The 17,056-nt window shown below is 33.0% G+C and overlaps 1 protein-coding gene across 1 annotated transcript in view; it reads right to left on the bottom strand.

Annotated features, from left to right (window-relative positions):
- Positions 1-17,056, bottom strand: part of Tsr1 (Tsr1 ribosome assembly factor) — a 273,200-nt gene that overhangs the window by 189,307 nt on the left and 66,837 nt on the right. The window contains exon 6 of the mRNA XM_090415842.1: positions 2,081-2,197. Coding sequence (XP_090271968.1) covers positions 2,081-2,197 — 117 coding nt within the window. The remainder of the gene's footprint in view (positions 1-2,080; positions 2,198-17,056) is intronic.

Here is a 17,056-nt window from a genome sequence, read left to right as displayed (position 1 = left end):
ATGTGTGTGTGTGTGTCAGATGTCTTGTTTCTTATTTGTGTTATCAAATGATGTATCTATATAGTATCTATTCTTGGCTGGGTACTTGTGAGGACTTCTGAAGTGAAGAATTCATGCTCATAGGGATTTCTTTTGGCATCAGAAATTCCCCATCCACCATGGAGCTACACTATTCAGCACACAATAAATACAAATGGAAGTGGAATGCTAGGGTTTCTCAGGGTGCTATACTAACACAGATGCAAGTCTTGGAATTTGCACTGGACGACCTACTACAACAACACTACTGGCCCTTACAGGCATACCTATGTTGCTAAAGTAGGGACAAAAGCAATGCGAAACTACAAGGATTCCCCTTTTCTGTATATCCATGGGTCATAGTGTGTGACAAACATGGCAGTAGGGCACTGGTGTTGTTATTTTATCATTTTTCATCTTTGTAAAAAGATTGTTTTACACTGAGTGTTAAGTAATTACACAAGAGTTCAGTCTGAATGGTGCAATAACTTTTAACTCTATTTCTTTTAGAATCCAGAAAAGTAAGTACTCCAGTAACAAATAAAAAATATATACATTTAATGAAACTGAAACACTATATACACTATAAATAAAATTACATAATTAACTACTAAACTAATTGGATCCAAAGCCTTCAAAATAAGTCTACACTTATTTTGAAGGCCTTGAGATTTTCTTATCCTAAAAAAATAAATCATTCATTTTCTGACTCATTCTATCACTGCACTTAACATGTCTACCAGACTAAACACTTTATTTTCCCAACAGATTTTTCCCAACAACAAAATGTTCAGAGTCAATTTTTTTGTTAGGCCCTTTCCGAAATTATACAATTTACTTCTTTTTTTCCATAGGATCCTCTTTTTTATCTCCCCATTTAGCATATGCCTGCTCCAATCTTCCTTTCTGCCTCACTGGAGTATAAATATTCTTACCTCTCACAATTCAATATGATGAAAAATTACTAATTCTTAACCAGAGAAAAACAGTTTCTTCTACTATTTCATAAATAAACATATCTAAGTAGAGCTCTTAGTTTAGCCACTTTACAGTTTCAGATTTTTACTAATTTCCATTACTTTATCCCACAGAATAATAAATAGATCTGACATCCTTTAAGACAGAGGACAAAACTTCTCATTCAGCATTTCCTTGAACGTCAACTCCAATATCTTCTTTTATTTACTAAACATTTGTTGCAAGTCTCAACTCTTCCAGTTTAAAAATTCACAATGTTATGATTCCTTTTTGGCATCTTTAATTAATATTCTCTTGACTGTCATGTTTTCTTAAACGCTTCCTAAGTTTTTCTTCTCTGGTTGCTATTTTCGAATTTCCATTTTTCTCTCTTCTTGTTTTCCTCGTTACCCCAATATCAAATGCTCTCTCTGTCAGCTGTCAATCAGTCATCAATCTTCTTGGTGGGCATGCACACTAAATGTAAATGGCAAGCAAGAAGTTACATAGTAATGACTGACATGTTGCCTTTGTTAGCGTAAAAAAGAGAATGTCTTTACAAAATACAAAAAATATCTCAAGACTTAACAATTTTAAATAACAATAAAGATTGAATCCGTTACAAATATCAGAATCTAATAAGTACATCAATTTCAAATGCTTTACTTTTCATTTTTTTCAAATCAATAACAGGCACATTGCAAGTGCCGATCATACATGTTACGAAACCAAAGTTGATAATGTAGACAAACAACTGTAAAAAGATTCATAATTTTAAATTATGATTATTTTTACACCAGGTCTTAGTGATGATGATCTGGAAGATAGAGAGTAAAAAAGATCCAAAAGTAAAGTGCAGAATACAGGAAGTTCATTCAGCCATTTAACCCCATCCAACTTATCCTTCTAAGTCTAGGTCTAAAATTTTCTTTTCAACATGACTTCCATGCAGGTTAAGGTAAACTCATAAATGAGTTTGCAATAATCTTCTGCCTAAAGTTAAGGGTCTTGATATTTTCTATTGAGAATCTTTTTTAATTATTCAAGTTTATAGAAAAATTGTTCATCATCTGCACATTTCAGAAAAGAAAAGAAATTGACTTACCATAACTACATGAACCGTGGAAGGTAAACCTTGAGCAAATACAGCAGAAAGCAAAAGCTGTCCAACATCATCATAAACTCCATCAAGAGAATAAATTATCACAAGTGTATCTGCTACCTATTAAAAAAAACTATATATATATATATATATATATATATATTTCAAAGGATAATTCAACATCTAGTATTTTATTTATATCTAATATTTTTTTTCAATGTAGGCAAAAATATTTACCACTTTGAACGTTTAAAAGATTCAAAGAGAACAACAGCCTATATTTTATAACTTTTAGTATGAGATGTCTTATATTACTTAAAAGATATGACCTCAAAGAGGCCATATTTTTAGCTTTATTAATCCTTTTTAATTAAGGATTTCACTGGCCTGATAGTGGTTCTTGTAATTGTTTATTTCCATCAGACTAGAAAGAAATCTAAAATGCATACAGCATATCAATTAAGTTAATGATCACTTAAACTGCACTCTGACAACTTAGTATAAAATAAGATATTATTCCTCTATCAAACTGAGTTCATAATGCCAACTTGAATAACTGATTTTATTTACGTTTTTAAATTTTTTACTTTATCGTCATCATATTGTGCAATCCATCTATGAAGTAGTAGCAAATGCTATGATTATCAAGGATGCAAAATCTACATACTCAGCTTAACAGTACCAAATGATAAAGTACATATGGCCCTTCAAAATGACAAGAAAAACCACATTCTGTCAGAAATTAAACCTATATCAGAAGACTATCAAAATGTATTAGGTAGCTAATTCCTTATGCACAAAAGAAATGAAGTCCAAAAGACCAAAAATAGAATAAAAAGCTAAAAATAGCAAGATAAATGAAGAACTTTTGGTGTGGATGAACTACATCTATTCTTGGATCCTAAAGAACAGAAAAAAAGGAAATATTAGGCTAAATTATCACATTAGGAAGAAGTAAATGATATGGTATTGATACTCTCACTGGAATATCAATACCATATCATACATGAAAACATGTATGATATGGTAAAACATGAAAAGAAAGCAAAAAAATCTAACTATGGAATAATTAATCAGTAAGCTTCGCTTATAGATGATATGCCAGAAATAATAATCCAAAAGGAACTTCTCATTAGGTGTACCTACTTTACAATGCAAGAATTTCAAATGCACTAAAACACCAAAAGAATGAAAGTACCTGGATTGGGTGGTATAACAGCAGGCTATTAAACATGGTGGAAAAGAGCTTTGGAAACTATTGTTAAATATCTGTAATACAGCTCTAGTACATCCAGTATTCCATTCCATAGGAGAAAAAGGTGTAATAAAATCTAATAAAGGGGTACTATTATTATTATTATTATTATGCCTAATAAAGGTGTAATAATAATCACAGGTAATCTAAACAATGAAGAAAATTACAGAAAAATCACACTACATCCTACCACACTAAAATCTATAAACAGGATGCTTCTAAACTGAACTGAACCATAAGTAACACCTCTTCTGCTCAAATATCAAGCAGGTTTCTTGAAAAACAGATGCACTGTTTTTCAAGGTTGCTGGAAAATGTTGTTTCTAGGGTGCTAGAAGCAACCTTCTGAAGGTTGCTAGAAGAAGCAAGAGATGAAAAGCCTTCAGTTCGATCAATAAACAAAAGATGTTCAACATTCTCAGTTATCAATGCATACCCTTGAAAATAATCAAAATAACAGCAGAACTGTATCAGAATCATCACAGGGAGACTTTTTGGCAATATTTTATTTTGTGGGAAGTTTTCGGTATTGAGACCACCACATTATGTAAATAAAGAGTTTAATAAAAATAAGCAATTAAAACCTGACAAGTTTCATAAGTCATAAGACTTACATCATCATCAGGTACTGATAGATAAGTTTTTACAGAATAAAAGCCTATTAACAATTAATTATACAAGTTAGATGTTTGTGATAACTTCACAACTGTAACATATAATGATAAACTAGAATACAAATGGTAAATTCGTTACTGTATGCATGTTGGAATATTGCTAGTTGTTGTTATCATATTCTATGGCATCATGGGTGTTATATCCTATGACAAAATGACGAAATATCATCAATGCAATGTAACCAAATTTTTGGTTTCTTTTGATAATTTTTTTAATGCATTACATTTGAAATTTTCCATAAACAAGTTGGCTAAGACTGAAGAAAGGGGGGGGGGGGGGGAAGAGGAACCCATGGCAAGTCCTTTTTCTTCTCCATATTTGTCTTGAAATATAAAAATCAGATGATCAGAAAAATTCTTAATACATCTCCTGCAACTCCCTTATTTAAACAAGATTTTAATAATGCAATCATTGCCTAATGTCAAGAATGACACAGACATAGTGGCTGTGTTGCTTCGCAAGTACAACATAAAAGTGGCTTTTTTACCTTTACAAAAAATATCAAGATTCCTACATCCACCAAAACCTCCACATCACCTTATGAAAAAAACCAGGCATCTATGAGATTCATTGCTCTTGTGACATTTGATATGTAGGCCAGAAAGGAAGGTCTGGAAAGATCTGTATGTCTGAACACACAAAAGATGTTGAAAAAAGAAGAAAGCATAAATCAGACCTGGAATTCCATACAACCACTACTGGCCATCAAGTACTTTGGCAACAAACAAGAATGCCATACATTGATCATAACTATTTTACAAGAAAATCTAAAGAGGCTTCGCAAATGCTTAGGATCCCAACACAATGCAATAAAAATCAAGGCTTAATTTTACATCAAGTATGTCTGCTTTCATCAAAAATTTAACTGCCATGGACCTAGCATATAACATGTATGATACAACAGAATGTGATAGCAACAACTAGCAATATTCCAACATGCATACAGTAACAAATTTACCATTTGTATTCTGGTTTATCAATTATATATTATATTACAGTTGCAAAGTTATCAAAAACATCTAATATGTGTAATTAATTGTTAATAGGCTTTTGTTGTGTAAAACTTTTATCTACCAGTACCTCTGATGATGTAAGTCTTATGACTTACGAAACTTGTTAGGTTTTAATTGCTTTTTTTTTATTTTATTTTTTTTTTATTAAACTCTTTATTTACATAATAATGTGGTCTCAATACCGAAAACTTCCCACAGAACTGCTAAATCATGGAAATTTATGTTTGCAACATATTTTATTATTACCCTTGATTATGTACACACTCAGAGGAAATGGGTACAGAACAACTCTTGAAGATTTGGCAGGACAAACTCGCATAAACAGGCTCTAATTTGCAGATGTGCTGAGTGACTAACATTCAGACCCAAAACCACCTACGTAATTTCTGTAAAAATGCAGCAATGATTGGATTGTCAGTCAACAGCAGTAAAACTAAAGTCCTAAACAAGGAATATTAGGCTAAAAGAGGGAATATTAGAATAACAGAAAAGAAGGAATATTAGGCCAAATTACCACATTCTTGAAGTAGTAAATGATATAGTTCCTATATATTGATACTCTAACTGGCATAGTGAAAAGAAAGCACAAAGTTCAATTTGATAAAAAAAAAAAAAAAAAGCCTAACATCCAGAAATCTGATCTCATTACCACAAATACTAAAATTTGTCTGTAGAAACCACTAGTCAAAGCCATATTTACATATGGTACCCAGACATGGAACATCACTACTCAATGAGCAGTTAATATCATTAATAGCTTTGGAACAGCATGTCTTCGATTGATACTAGGATACATATGGTTAGATCACACTCCTAATACTGTCATTCTTGAAGAGAGCCAAGAAAAGACCCCTAGTAGAAAAAATTTAAGAATGTCAGTTGAGATGGTTGGGACACCAACTTAACATCTATTATGTTCAGTGCTCTCACTCTGTCTGCAGGCCAACCAGTGGGAAAAGAGGAAGAGGAATACAAAGGAAAACAGTTTTGGCAATACACAAGCAAACTTCTTTTTGAAATTTATGCATTGCAACTCAAGAATCATTCGACATTTACCATCTGGCACAAAACAGAGCAACTTGGTAGCTTTCACTTTATAAATTTTTATCTCAATCAGTTGTTATATGAATATTTCTGTATATATTTCCCTACTCACAGATGAATAAATGATGATGATCATCAAATTTCTGATTTTTAGCTTCCAAATCTGATTCAGGCAACCCCTTACTTGGCCCGAATCCAGTTCATTCTCCAAGTTTCTCTATCATTTTTCTTAGCCTTCTCTCAAATATGCTTGCTTAAATCAAGTGAAATAATCAAGAGGGAAATTCCTCCGCAATATTGATGTTCAGTTTTATATAAAAATTAAAATATTCAAGTAGCATATAGTTTATGTCAGTTTTTACACCGATCATTAGTAATACATAAAAGTTTACATTAACTACCTATCAAGTTTCCTCCAAATTAATCGCACCAGGATTCCAATATTGTCAAATATTGTATTTTTGTCTTCTAGAACAGATTTCTGACTAGATTACACTGTCAAAGTCTCAGTCTTCCTGCCATCAAACAATTGCTTGGCTAACATTTCCATTTCCCACTCTGTTTAAGTGACTATCACCTCAGATCAACTCTGCCCAAATATTCTTGAATGCTGCTATGCCAAGTTCATCTAATACCTTCATTGCTAGTACGATTCTGCCACTGATACCATCTGTTCAATGACCTAATTTTTCTCAGAACTCTCATATCTGTTGTCTCCATTCCATGATTAACCTCCCTACCGGCTAGGACGTCTATAGACGTTCAACTAAATCTGGATAAGATTCAGCCCACCTGTTTAAAGAACCTGGATAAGAAGTGCAATTTGACTGTCATGTCCATTAGAAGGTGTGATAAACCCTGACGCTGTAAGAATGGTTAATCCGATTACCTCCCGTTCGCAGCTGCCTCTCAGTTGCCTATAACAAGAAACGGACTTTCTTGTTCCATGCTGGTGAACTGGATTTTAGTTATATATGATAGACTAAAAATAGAGAAATTATTTATATTTTTGTTTTCTCTTTTTATTGTACAATACAATTTTAATTTCTGGACAAAATAAAGGTCTTGCATAATTTCTTCACCTAAATACTGCCTTACCTTGGAGAGCCAATTTAATTTTTTATTTTTTTGCGCTAATTTTTTTCTAATCGCTTACTAGACAAAAGATTTTTCTTTGTTCTCGAAGAAATTAATTCACGATAATTATTTGAAATAATTTTTTAAAAAAAGAAAAGAAAAGAAAACCGGCTACCGACATTCCAGATTATATTAATTTTATTTTTGTATAAAACCATCGAAATCGAATAATACTTAACAGATTTCCTTTAGGACACGCTTGAGCAACTTTGCTTTATAGAGAATAACATGAAATTCTTTAATCATATTACTAAATTTTTTCTTCATGTTGTATAGTAATCTGTACTTTCACTTTCTTGGTTTCCTTGTATAATTGGTCATTACAAAATGAAATTAACAGTTATGATTTAAATTTATATTTTCTGCATAATTCAGATATTTTATTCTGCAATTTTTAAAGTAAGCGATACATTTGCTTATTTTTATGATTCAAAATATGTATATCAAATGTGAAATTTCATTTCCATATTTTTACAATAGAATTGAACTTTATTTCGCCTCTGATAGTTTAATCCCCCCCCCATTGCATTACTATCACACACCCGAAAACTTATGAAACATAGGTACAGTTTTTATTTAATTCGTTATTTTTCTCTAGTAATTGTTCCACATAACTTTAATTTTTCGATACTGAAACTATGTGATGATTATTATAAATTAGCAAATTATAAATCAGACAATATACATATTTCCTGATTATTATAAATCAGGAAATTATGTGATATTCGAATATAGGTGAAATTAATATATAAAATCACTGTCATCCTTCAAATGCAATATCAGAATAAAGAAAGTGAAAAACCCGAAGTTTCAAAATACATTTCGAAAGCCCGCTCTCGAAATGTATTGGTCTACAGACGGGATTCTAAACACGCCAATGTTTCGTGATGTTATGACTGAAAAACAATTCAGTCTCATCATGAAGTATTTGTATTTTCAGAATAATGAGGAATACGATCAGGCAACTCATCCTTGCCCAGTCCTCAACAAAATTTATGATTTTCTGATGAAAATCCGTCAAAAATGTAGATCACTCTACATTCCTGAGAGAGACTTGAGTATCGATGAAAGTCTTAAGCCATTCAAAGGTAGACTGAAATGTAAGCAGTATATTCCCAAAAAGAAAGCGAAGTATGGAGTAAAATTTTTTATGCTTTGCGAATCGGAAAGTGGATATCTTTGGGATTTCAAACCTTATACGGGAAAACAAACTGTAATCGAGCACGATAAATATTCGGATCTCCCCTTGTCGATGCGTGCAGTAATGCAGTTACTAGACCCTTTACTGGGGAAAGGTTACTGCATTATAATGGATAATTACTATATATGTGTCCTGAACTCGCTGATTTGCTTTTACAGCATCTTACAGATAGTTATGGTACTGTAAATGCAAAAAGGCGAGATATGCCTCCAGATCTGGCTTCAGGAAAGCTATCGAAGGGGGAAATCCAAACTTATCAGCGAGGGAAAGTCTTTGAACTACGTTGGAAAGACAAAACAGATGTTTTTCTGCTATCTTCCCTGCACAATCCATCAACGGAATCCGTGGAAAAGCATGGTTTGAAGAAAGAAAAACCCATTGCTATGTGTGCATACAACGACACTATGGGTTGAGTCGACAGGTGCGATCAGCAGCTATCATTCTACTCTGTAATGAGGAAACAGCATAAAAAATATTACAAAAAAGTGTTTGGACATGTTATTTGAATTTTGAAGTGTTTGGATTTTGTTATTTGAAACAGTTTCCTCCTGTACAAGAAAAAATGTTTGTCTACCATAACATATCTAGAATACAGAGCAGAAATTGCGAAAGCATTGCTGCATGCACATGCACCTTCTTCAGCAAGCAGAAAAACAGGAAATCCTGCCAGACATCCGAGGTTGAACGCTGCTAACTCCAACCATTATCCCGAAAATCTACCACCAACGGCTAATGAAAAAAACCTGCAGGCAAATATTATGTATGTAATAAAAAAAATATCAGAAAGGAAACAAAAATCTGGTGCCCTGAGTGTAAAACTGCTTTGTGTTTACCCTTGCTTCAAGGTGTTTCACGCTGGTCAAGAATTTTAAATTCTGAACAGTATGAAATAAAAAATGTTTGTTTTCAAGGCCATCAAAACAGTCCTTTTCAGGACTACAAATATTGAGAGGGATACCCGAATGCACTGTTTCTTTTTCATCTTGAAGGCTAATTTTTAAGTTCTTTTTATGATACAGAGAAACTGGAAAGAGTATTCCAGGTAAAGTATTTCATTAAAACTTCCAGGTAAAGTATTTCATTAAAACTTCCAGGTAAAGTATTTCATTTCGGAGCTATATATATATATATATATTACAAAGTTTTGTAATAAAAATTTCTGCTACAATGAAGTTTGGCAGAATCAACAATATTATTACTACCTGATTTCTGTTTCTCGTGTGGGAGGAAAACGGTAAAATGTCACTCTTATAATTATGAGATGTTATAATGGCAAAAATAGTAAGAAAAAAGTCATTTGCACTTTCTCTTCAAAACACAAAGAAAGAACATTGTAAATTCAGCCAGTGGAAAAGAAAATACTACATATTTTTCTCCTGTTATCTGATTTTTTTTCTTGTAGTACAAAGAAGAAATCACTGCATATAACATGAAGTCTGCAGGAGGGAAAAAAAATCTGGAAATTGGTTACATTATAACAAATAGAGAAATCATGTCAGAAAAATTATTCACGTAAGATTCTAATCTCAGCAGACATAACATTTTCTTCTAGATTAGATATCTAAAGTAACTGAACCTTTGCTACTATTTTACACTAAAATGAATGGGTATGTTCCCCAAGTGATTTATGTTTGTAACAGCTGTCTTGCGAACGATTTATGAAATAAATTATCTGAAATATCCGCAGATTGATTAGGTCTATACCCCCCCCCCCAAAAAAAAGAAGATTATGAAACGCATATGCACCTTTTCTTTGAAAATAATTCAAATCCTCTTTTTCAAGATAATTGTATGATTTAATTTCTAATTTTTGATAATAAAAGTGAAACTGATCATTATAAATGAAGCAATTATTTTGGCCTAAATAATGTATAAGCATGTAAGCGAAATGTCAGTATTTCTGTTAGGATATAGGTAATCAACAATCGAAAAGGAAACAAGACATTCTTGACATATTCTGCACTACAGCCTGAGGCACTTTAGTGTTCTCCCCTTTCTTCTCAATAGCATTGAGAGTAATAAGCCTTCAACTTCTCCTCCAGCTAAGAGGATATTACCAAGTATTTAGAAGATGTAGATTATTTCACAAATAGCTTTCAGCAGCAGAAATAATATTTAGATTTTTTTTAAAGAAAAACAAACACAAATAATACTACTGAACTTTCTTTTGTGTGGTATGCATATAAACAATTTTGCATGGTGAAAATATAGCATATTATTTCTAAAATTTCACATAATTTCAGCGGACAGTAGAACAGCTGGTTTTAGATTGCAAATAAATAGAACAGAATTATTTCTGTTAGGATATAGGTAATCAACAATCGAAAAGGAAACAAGACATTCTTGACATATTCTGCACTACAGCCTGAGGCACTTTAGTGTTCTCCCCTTTCTTCTCAATAGCATTGAGAGTAATAAGCCTTCAACTTTTCCTCCAGCTAAGAGGATATTACCAAGTATTTAGAAGATGTAGATTATTTCAGAAATAGCTTTCAGCAGCAGAAATAATATTTAGATTTTTTTTAAAGAAAAACAAACACAAATAATACTACTGAACTTTCTTTTGTGTGGTATGCATATAAACAATTTTGCATGGTGAAAATATAGCATATTATTTCTAAAATTTCACATAATTTCAGCAGACAGTAGAACAGCTGGTTTTAGATTGCAAATAAATAGAACAGAATTAGAAGCTTCAGGATACAATCTGATTGCCGTATATCTTTTGTCAAAATGGTAAAATGAAGTAATTGATTTTGAATGCTGTCTAGAAAAGCTTTCAAACCTGTATAGAAATTTAGAGTAGTTATGAAATTCAGTTCCAGGAGAGAATAAGGAGGGGGGGGAGCATTAGAAAATCTTCAAAATGAGCAAAAATGTTGAATCATTCCATATATGATATTTTTCACATTATATTTTCAACATATCTACGAGGTTATGCACTAGACATTATCGTAATATGCATAATACAAATAAATAAATAAATGACGAAGGTGAAGAATCACTGCTAAAATATCATTGGATATAAATTTTTGATACCAAAAAGACACGATCGGAAACCGAGTAATGCAAATTAGCATTTTAACATTTTTTTTTTTTTTTGTCTTTATGAATAACAAAAAATCGTTTCTAAATCTGAAATGTGATGATCCATATAATGCTATTTCGCTAGAAACGAAAGAAAAAGGACATATTTATTTCAATAAATATTATTTAAAAATATAAATATTTGACATAATATTTTCAAAGCAAACATTTGAAAATTCGAAAAAAAAATTATTCAATTATTACACGTAAAATGAAAGAACAATCAGTGCATCTCTTCTGGTGCACTGATTTGTAGAATAAAATACACCAAATTTACTATCACTAAATAGATTCATTGCAAAGGCTGATCAGTGGTCATTTCAGGATTGATTTTTTTCACATATGTGAAATTCGTTTCAATTTTTGGGAAGAGACACAATAAATCATTTTAGAGGCAAGAAAGGTCAAATAACTTGGACAGTAAATGGAATTCTAAGCAACACAATAGACATAGGGGAGGGGACACAAAGGTCACTCAGCAACAGATAATCCACTAATGGCTATAGAATAGCCGTAACGAGATTAACGGCGGAGCAAGGTAATGGCATGATAAAAGGTAGAATGCCGACGAAGTTTTGATCCATGAAAAAAGCTAGGGAGTGTTGAATATTTCATCCACACTGGCCGGTTGGGAGGTTAACTGTTATACAATACTCAATTCCAAGATTGGTTTGAACATTTCTTGTATACTGCTAGTTTAATGTTTGAGGTAATTTATTTCATATTTCATATAAATGTTTAATTAGCTTCCAACCAAATCAAGATTTGCTTATTCTATGATCTATTTCCCAATTTAATTTGCAAATTTCATTAAAAAAAAAAAAAAAAAGTACCTAAATAAACATTTCACATATCATACAGGTTCTCATTTTATTGATTTCCGTGATAAATTTGTTATTACAGTAATTCATATCCCGAATACTGTATGCTATATTTAGGAGCATATCATTTCTGTAAATAGCTAAATAAATATTTCCAATTCTGATATCAGATTTAATGCTGCTCTCTTTCGTATAATCCTACAGATGAGTATTTTTTTAAATTTGGAAATAGATGGTTTTCAGCTACTTAGGTACGATTTTTACTGAAGATGGTAAATTAAATATAGAAATAGACAACAGAATCAGCAAAGCTGATTCTGTTGTCTATTTCGGAACACTAAATTAGCTGTATACAAGAGTCGGAACACTAAATTAGCTGTATACAAGACAGTGTTCAAACCAGTTTAACTTATGGATCTGAGAGCTGGGTCAGAAGTAAAACACTTGACCAAAGACTAGAGACCGCAGATATGAGAGTCCTGAGAAAGATTCAAGGCGTGAACACATGGCATCAATGGCAATATCATATTAAAAATGAGGATATTAGGAAAGAACTTGACATTGTCAGCATCCAGGAATGCGTTAGCAGAGCTAATCTCAGGTGGTATGGTCATTTAAATAGAGTGGGAGAGGAAAGATTAGCAAAACAAGTGTTCTCTGCCAAGTTGGCAGGAAAAAAGACCCAGAGGAAGACCAAGATATAGGTGGATTGATACGGTACAAAGTGCCTTAGATGATAGAAATATAAGATCTGATAAGGTTGGAGTCTTGACAAGTAACAGACTGATTTGGAGGAAAATTGTAGATAGGAAGTTAATAATGATGTAATTTTTTCATGTAGTACTGTCATATCCTGTACACCCCTTGAGGGTACATGGCAGGAATTTGATGATGATGGTGCCAGGTCTGGTAAATAGGGTGAGGCAGACATTAAAAGCCTAAGGTGTGTATAGGTATCATGGGCAGTGTAAGCAGATGCATTGTCCTGCAAAAGCAACATGCCTCTGCTAGGTTTCCTGTGCTGTTTTTTCATTCAGTACCTCTTTCAATTCCTTCAGACTGTTGAATCAACTGCAGCTGTAACCGTTTTTACTATTTACAGCATCAAAGAGTGGAAGCCTTTCTGTTCTACATAAAATTAATAACTTACATCACTGAATTCAATTTACTTTAGAATAATAATTGTCAGAAGGAATTTTTTTAGAAGTGCATATTAAACATGAATCTGAAAGATCAATTTCAACTTCAGTCTACCATAAACTACGTTTTATGAGTGAATGAGTTTTATGAGTCAAACTTTGTTTGCACACACTTGGATAAAGGATTAAACTAAAATTATTATAGTCTGACCAAGTGAAAAATAAACTTTCAACATTTTTCTCTAAATCCAGAGTAATTTAATAAAAAGGTGGCACACCGTTCGGCAGCTCCTATAGGAGGAGATGACCTTGCTAATGCTTCTGCTTTGGTATCTCCACTTGGGCCTGGCTCCCACTGAAGAGACCTCGATAAAGGTTGAAACTAGTCTGGGTAGTGGCCCTTCCCTTAATGCATAACATTATACATATTCACAAGGAGATGTGTTTTGCATTATGGGAGATACTGAGATAGGAGTGTTGGTAGCTTGCACCACCTTTGCAAGGAGTCGCCTGGTGTTGTACCACTTTACACCTGAAGATACTTTCAGGTGCAAACTTTGTTTGCACACACTTGGATAAAGGATTAAACTAAAATTATAATGATTGAATATATACCTATTTTATCTGCACACATCTTAGAAATTCATTATTATAATATGCTTGGTATCTAGAGCACATACAAATTGCTCCTTCAAAGTATCTACAGACCATATACTTTGGAGGAACAAGCCAAATGGTCCTATTAATTGGTTGCAAATCAAGAATTACATTTAAAATCATTGACAGTTCCCCTCAACTTCATCTAAGGGAATAAGTCCATCCACACAACTCCCATTCTGCATATTAAAGGCATTTCCAATCACATGGCAAAGATTCTGAAGAATTTGACTCATCCTCACCTTCAAACCCACCAAGCAAATCTGGAATCTTCTTACCTTCTCCTAAGACAAACTGTCATGCTACTGCTGCTAGTTAGTGTTTACCAAATACAACGTTCTTGCAACTTATCTTGTTTTGGTCAGAGGGAACAGTAGTTCGTCTCTCTTAAGCCTAATACATTTATACCAGCAATGCTCCAACGCCATTATCCCATCCCTGTAGTGGTTCTCAGTAAGATCTGCAAAATACCTCTCTACAGCTGCAATCATCTCTTGATTCGAAGAAAAACGCTGACCAGTGAGGAAGAGTTTTAGTTTTGGGAAGAGATAGAAGTCAGAGGGAGCCAAATCTGGGGAATAGGGTGGATGTTCCAACAATTCACAGTGCAGATCCCTTAATTTTCCCATTGCCAAAACACCTTTGAGGGGAGGTGCATTATCCTCATGAAAGACGATTTTTTTTCTTCTGCAAACCAGGTCTTTTCTCACAAATTTTTTTCTAGTCTGGTTAAAAGATCGGAATAATATTCCCCGGTTGCCCTTTTCAAGATAATTAATAAACAAAACGCCTTTACCATCCCCAAACACCGATGCCATGACCTTTCCTGCTGGCAGAACCGACTTTGTCTTCTTTGGCACTGAATAACTGGCTTCTGTCCATTGTTTTGACTGCTGTTTGGATTCTGGTGAGTAATGGTGAATCCAAGTCTCATCCATAGTAATAAATCAATGCACAAAATAAGTTTTATTCTTGTTAAAACGCTCCAAGCACTGTTCAGAGAGTTTCATGCGAATACGTTTTTGATCTGCTGTGAACAAGTGCAGAACCCACCTTGTGCAATGCTTTTTTATTTGCAATTCTTCATGCAAAATATATCCTACACGTTCTTTTGAAATGCCTATAGTCTCAGCAATTTCATGCATTTTGACTTGCTAGTCATGCAATACCATATCGTGCACTTGATCAATGATTTCTGGTGTCATTACACTTTTTGGACATCCTTCACGTTGATCATCTTCAAGGTTGGTATGGCCACATTTAAACTTGGCAGTCTATTTCTTAATTGTCGAAAACGAAGAAGAAGAGTGCCCATAAACTTTTATGGACTTTGAATGATTTTCTTTTGGCGTTAAACCTTCATTTACAAAGAATTTTATAACCGCACAATACTCACTTTTATCCATTTCAAGGGATACAGACAACACTTTTGCTTCAGACAGCTGTATAAAACAAACTACTTGATAGAATGACTTGCAATTTCACGTGGATGCTTATGACAGATGTATTAACTTAGGGAAAAAAAAAAAAATCTTGCCGATAGTGTCGCCATTTATGGTCAAGGCCAAGAACTTTTCAGACCACCCTCATACTAGCCACAGTACTCATTGGATAATGAAAAACCTTTGCATGAATGTAGATTTTTAAATTTTAATGTTATTCAAAGAAGGTGCTAAATCTTGTCCTATCATCTCAACTTAAAATGTAATGACTGCCTTTCTGTTCTAGAAGGGAAATTATCCTCAACTGTATCAAATATATATATTTTTAAACACACACACATCCCATATGCTATCTTAGCTACCATGTGACTGCATGCTTAAAAGGGTTGTATTGCAATGAGCATTTTGCTATTATTTTGTATTCAAATTTCTATTACTGCAGTTCAATCAGCTCACATTGATATTCTACAATATGTAAAACAAAACATCTGCGATTAAAAAAATATTAATTTTTTTACTCTTGTTGTTAAAAAAAAAAGAATTTTACTGTTCATCTTGGTGCTTGATAAAAACAATGGGGACCTTGTTTAACACACTGACTACCACTGGCCTAAGGTATAAACTTGCTACCAGTATCAATAGGTTTAGTATTTTCTCTTCAAAAGTATATAATCGTTGTTACATTTTTCACTTTATAAGTAAAACTCTTCTTTAGTAAATAAAGTTTTGGAGCTTACATGGTTATATTAGCAATAGAAAGTTTCTAATCTTGTGCAGGAACAGAGTGGCCAGCTCATTAGAAGCAAGTGGACCAATGGTGCACTAACATCACCACACAGCTACTATAAGCCAGTTATTATCAGCTTGCCACTGCTGCCAAATGCTCTTAGTATTATCTCTTCAAAAATATATCATTCCTGTTAATTTTTTTCACTTTATTACTTTAGCTACAACTTATTTAGCTAAAGAACCAGAATTGAATTATCTTGTAGTTGGTATATGGATAAATACTTCTTTTATATATGCTGCCTATGAGATATCGTACCAAGAGTTCTCATATATCAGCTGCTGAAGAAAAATTAGTTTATGCCTATAAAAAAACCATGATAACTGCATGTTGATGTCAGGGCAACTATGGTGCCACTTGCTTCTAATGAGTTGGACCCCCCCCCACCACCACCGAGGGTCTAGAAACTATGAACCAATAATATAAATATGCAAGATCTGAAAACGTGTTGCAATTTTTATTTATTTTACAAATCTATTCTGCTACCTCTGACTTATTCACTTGTAAAAGAAGTATTAACTCCATTTCACCATAATTAATGCACACACAAAGCTTTTCATTCCCTCATTTGAAATACTGGCATTAGCTATAAGTTATATTTTAGTCTTCATCAAAGTTCAATATGACAATTAAGAATAACTTTTAGTCGGCTTGCTAACATAGGCAGATTACTATGAGTCATCTTGTACTCCATAGTCAACAGAGTTAATTGAGCCACATT

Source organism: Typopeltis vanoorti, chromosome 3 (assembly GCF_054136105.1).
Source record: "Typopeltis vanoorti isolate ZY-2024b chromosome 3, IOZ_Tvanoo_1.0, whole genome shotgun sequence".
Classification (NCBI taxonomy): Eukaryota; Metazoa; Arthropoda; class Arachnida; order Uropygi; family Thelyphonidae; genus Typopeltis; species Typopeltis vanoorti.
The sequence above is the reverse complement of the archived record's forward strand: the minus strand, read 5'-3'. Positions and strand labels throughout refer to the sequence as shown.